The sequence below is a fragment of the Morone saxatilis genome, unplaced genomic scaffold (genome assembly GCF_004916995.1).
Source record: "Morone saxatilis isolate NCDOM2014 unplaced genomic scaffold, NCSU_SB_2.0 Contig12, whole genome shotgun sequence".
Lineage (NCBI taxonomy): Eukaryota > Metazoa > Chordata > Actinopteri > Moronidae > Morone > Morone saxatilis.
Window position 1 is genome coordinate 1,355,054 of NW_023339674.1, and position 5,266 is coordinate 1,360,319.

The 5,266-nt window shown below is 42.1% G+C and overlaps 1 protein-coding gene across 1 annotated transcript in view; it reads left to right on the plus strand.

Annotated features, from left to right (window-relative positions):
- Window positions 1-2,906, plus strand: part of LOC118321960 (interferon-induced protein with tetratricopeptide repeats 5-like) — a 5,110-nt gene extending 2,204 nt beyond the window's left edge. Inside the window, exon 2 of the mRNA XM_035653535.1 lies at window positions 1,366-2,906. Coding sequence (XP_035509428.1) covers window positions 1,366-2,674 — 1,309 coding nt within the window. The 3' untranslated portion in view covers window positions 2,675-2,906. The remainder of the gene's footprint in view (window positions 1-1,365) is intronic.
- Window positions 2,907-5,266: the final 2,360 nt, after the last annotated feature.

Below are 5,266 nucleotides of genomic sequence, written 5' to 3' on the forward strand. Positions count from 1 at the left end.
TTTTCTTTATTATTTGCATACATTTCCCTGTGCTGCTGTGTCAATCTGAAGTTCCCCTACTGGGAATAATGGTTCATTGTATCTTCTCTTATCTATATTCTGAGGAATTTAAATTGATTATATTGTCCAGTTTTATAAAACTTCTGCAGATTGTTCCATTTGTATGAAGCGTGATATTTAAGTTTTCTAATGTCAGTGTTAAATGATTTTCAAGGACCAAATAGTCTTGGGCCGTGTGAAATTGATATAGTTAAAAAGAGATGTAAGATTCAAAGAAGTGCTTAAATATATAGAATGCAGCGCCGCGACAGACACGTGGCCGTAGGTTTCTATTACAGGGAACAGAAAGTCCACTGGGTCCACATACAGTGCTCAACATGACATAATTTACAACGCCATAGAAGTTGAACATTACTGAATTTATTGTGCCGCACCCAAAGCAGCTACATATAGAACAGAAACCACAGACTCATACACAGATAACTACAGGTAACAGCTGGAGGATGAGGTGTGTATCTGCTTCTGCATATCATATTTTTATCTGTAATCAATAACCGGTATATGTAAAAGATCATTAAGTTGATTTTATCCTCAATTCTTTCTACTTTCCTTCTTTGCTTTAATGTCTCATTTCCTTCTATGATTTTATAACAGTATCGTCTTCCTTCCTTCTTCTCTCCCCTGTCCCTCTCAGCCTTCTTTCTTCTTTCCCTCTTTAGAATTATCCATTCTCTTGACAATTAAGTCTTTTATTTCTTATTTTTTCACCTCATTACGATTTACTGTTCCATCAGTTTTTTCCTGTCTCCGCTTCGGATTTCTTGCTCCATTCTTTGCACTTCAGTTCCTCCTCTCCTGCCCCCTTATTTCCTCCTCTGCCTCTGTATTTCCCACCTTATTTTCCTCCATATCCTATCTCGTTTGTTATTTTCTTCTTCCTCCTCTTCACACATGCTCTTTCTTGACAAATTTAAATTTGAATTCAAATATTTGAAATAATATGAAACCCCTTCTAAAAGTCACAGACTGTCAATGAATGTTAGAGTATTGGGTTACCTGAGATTAGACTTTATCTTTGTCGCTCCTATGAACTGCCACTTGTTCATAAATAGGCCCTTTCCACCAACAGGGAACCGGCTCCGTTGAAGCATTTTGAGCTAAATTAAATAGCCTCAGAACCTAAAATGTTGATTCCCTAAAATGTTGTGCAACACCCTCTGATAATGACATATTCTTGATTACGTTCCTTCCTTCCTTCCTTCTTTCCTCATTGAGATTAACAGTGATTATCTTAAACATAACATGCCACAGAAAGAAGTGTACTGTGTTTTTGATGAATTATTTCTAATTTTTATTCTTCGTCAGTGCGGATCAGAGTCAGTCGACACTGGAGGCCAAACTGGAGGCCCTGCAGTGCCACTTCACCTGGGATCTGGACCCCAGCAGGTCCAAACTTTTCCATCTCAGGGACAAGCTGGAGGACATCGGCACTGAGGAGGGATACAGCTGGCTGGGTCACATTTACAACCTGCAGGGGTACATCCACTACCAGCTGAGGCTCACTGAGGATGCGCAGCGCTTCTTCGGCAGGGCTGCAGAGGCCTTCCGCCAGGTGAAAAACACCGTCTCAGAAGAGGGTCCCTGGTTAGTGGTGAACTACGGGAACCTGGCTTGGCTGCACCACCACCTGGGAGAACAAGAAGAGAGTCAGGCTTACCTGTCAAAGGTCGACGCCCTGATGAATAAATATCCATCTCCATCCCAGGACGAGCTCCATCCAGAGATCTACGCTGAAAAAGCCTGGACCCTGATGAAGTTCAGCACAGACCAAAAGCTGCTGGCTGCAGATTACTTCGAGAGAGCCATCAGGATGCAGCCGGACATGGTGGAGTGGCACACCAGCCATGTCTTAGCGTTAGTCAATGCTTATGACCACCACAACAAAGAGCTGGAGGATGACATCTTGGGGAAAATGAAAATCGCCAGGGAACATGATCCAGAAAACTTGTACCTTGCTGCTCTTCACATTGAGGCCTGCGCTAAGAAAGGGAAAAAAGTACAAGCTGAAGCACGTGAGTTGGCCAGAAGAGTTTTAAGAAAGCCCGTCAGCAGCTATAGTGGCATCAAACCATTACTGAGGCTGTACAGAATCCATGTATCTATGGATGAGGCTATTGATTTGGCAGAGGAGATTCTGGAAAGACATCCAGATGAGCGTTATCTGAAAAGGTGCACTGCAATCTGCTACAAGATGAGGATCCTTCTGCACAAGGACAATCCCCTGGAGCACAGCATGATCAACAGAGCAATCAGTCTGTGTCAGGAAGTGATCTCTCTTTACCCTCAGTCTTCAATTAAAAGAAAAATATCTCTTGCAAACATATATGGACACTCAAATCACCAAGATGAAGCTGACCAGATATACGAAGAACTGCTGGGAAGTGATCTGGATGCTGAAGGGTCACAGATGCTTTTCAACTACTATGCAAAGTATGTACATTTCATTCGAAAGGAGAGCTACAGGTCCATAGAATATCACATGAGGGCAGCAAAGATACCGTTACAATCTTACTTTCGTGAGAACAGCATCGGAATGCTGGAGAGGATTAAAGAAAGGAACAGAAACCGAATGTGTGGAGAAATAGAGGAGTTCCTGGCTAATCTGCAAAACTAAGAGCCTGTAATACAGAGAGAGCGTCTTCCTGTACTGTGTTTGAAACAACATGAGGTCTAAATCAAGAATAATTATTGTAATTAAATAATAATTAAATTTAACTCTCTCTCCCAAAAAATCAGAGACTGTACTGATCTATCCAACTTCAAATCACTGATCAAAACTCACCTTTTCATAAACTCCTTTTAAAGATTTTAATAACAAAGTGTTGTAGATATAGCTATAATTTCTTAGTGTGTTGTTTTTATTATCTTTTTCTTTTCCTTTTAACTCTTGTTTGAGTTTTTTGGAAAAGCGCTCTATAAATTGTATTATTATTAATATTATTAAATGTATAAGTTGCTCCCCTGAAAATGTGCCTGTACATCATCTTACATTTTAGACAGTTCTGGAAAATCACACCTGGTTACTCAACTGGATTTTGTCTTTTGCTGTGTGTGACGGTGGTTCCCAACTTTTTTCCTGAAGGGACTGATGACCCCTGCCAATGTCACATAATTTATTGGTTTCATATGTTAAAAATTGTTCAATGAACTCAAACAGCAAATTCAGTAACTGCAAGACGTTTGTGTTTATACAATAATGCATACTTAATATATTTTCTGACAGATTGTGTGTTTTCTTGTCCTTGACACTTATTCTTAGTCTTATTATTCTATTAGACGATTTACTTGACTTTAAATGTACTTTTTCTTTGCAGAAGTTCAATCCGAATGCGAGATAAAGTTCTGGATATTTTTTAAGATTTCTTACACCCACCTTTAAAACCAGAGCATCAACAGCTCATCTAGACCACCAACAGTGTTTACAGTAACAGCACACAAAGCCCATTTTACTTCTCCCATTTAGATTCACAACACCTTTATTTTAGAATGAACATTAAAGAATACGGCCATCCTCTACTTTGCGCCAACAACAGCAGAAATCAGAAACAGCAACTGGATTACACTGTAGTGCTTGCTATAAATAAAACTCGATCAGGCTGAACACGTTTATTACTGAAGTTAGCATGAAGTTATTCACTATTCGCAAGCAGTCTTTCCACTTATTTGATTCTTAGTTAGTATTAAGTTTATTTTACTTTTACAAATTCTTATTATTTGTTACTCACTCAATTATAGTAAAAATATTTTTCATACTTTTCTGCTAATCCACTGCGAGTTCGATTAATTTAGTTGAACTTATTTATCTTTTTGCAGCACTGTATATATAAGACAGTAGTAAGTAAGTATAGTAAGTATTTAAAATGTGTGGTGTCAGTCCAGGCGTTTTACTTTATTTTTACACTCGTTTTTTAAATGGAAGCCATTTGGCAGTTTTTTCCTGAAGCGAACTGCCACGTCACACACTGCTGCAACCGCTCTTAGCATCCCTTGCTTCTTTTAAACACCCCTGAACTTTAGCCTCGTACAGCATCCAGTGCTGATGCGTGAGAGGTGGTTTACCAAAACTATCATCAAAACAGAACCATAAGAAATAATTTAGGAATCCAAACTGAACCTGCGCTCGACCGCACCACCACACGTCTCAACACACGCAATATGGGTCAGTTAATGTGCCTGCTCTGAGGACATTCCATGCGCTGTTCCTCTTGTTCAGCTCACTCTCGAGCCTCTATACACTCGCCTGCGTCACTTCGGATCTAATAGAATGAGCGGCAACGAGACCGCCACCGAAGGCGCAAGGAGCCACACTCAGCTTTGCGACCAGTCCAGCGCCTGATTCCCACCAGAAGGCCCCCTTGCCACAACATTTTGAATGAACTGGCGGACACTGAAACAACAAGGACGAAACAGAAGCAGTTTTTGGACATCTGCTACCCCGGAGACACAAACCTCACACAGGCTTTGCAGACACACCAGCACGACACGTTAGAATTCCCTCATCCCCAACTTTGTCACTGCTGGCGTGGACAAAGTCCACCCAGTTCATGACGAACGAGTTTTTCTTACCATCTAAGAAAACCGACAATATAACTCTGCACAAAGGACACTGGAGCCAGCCCCACCTGACAGATTCTGAGTCAGTCTAATGAGTCAGATACGGCACGCAGTATGCCCGCACCTACAACTGCAGCCCTGCAATGCAGCGGTCCTGGCTCCCCACCACCACTGCGTGGCGTCCTGTTCACCCGTCTCTCCATCCCTCAGTAGACCTTGCGTCTCAGCACACTCTGCACACTGCAGGCCCATTTCTTCACCTGCTGAAATCCGGTCTGCAAACAGAACACAGCCCGGAGACACCTGGTACTGCGAACGAACAGAGGCTTAGGTGAAAAACAACCGAACCCTGCTCCTGTTGGAACCGATGCGCGCGGGAGCTCGCTGGCGCTTGGTGACATACCGCGCCGAGACTGAGGTTAACCCAGAGTGCCACAGGTTTTTGGTTCAAGCGCCAAAACTGGTCGCCCGCGCAGCACTGATCGGAACGTCCATACCAGAACTTGTTCTAGGAAGACTTCTTTTGGACTATCACATCCGTACCATCTTTGCCCACAATAGCTCGAAAGATTGACAGTGCGTCTTTCCTCATACGCTCTCTAACCCTTGGGTGCTCGGCATCTCTAAATCACTCTCTACATATGCTGTATTC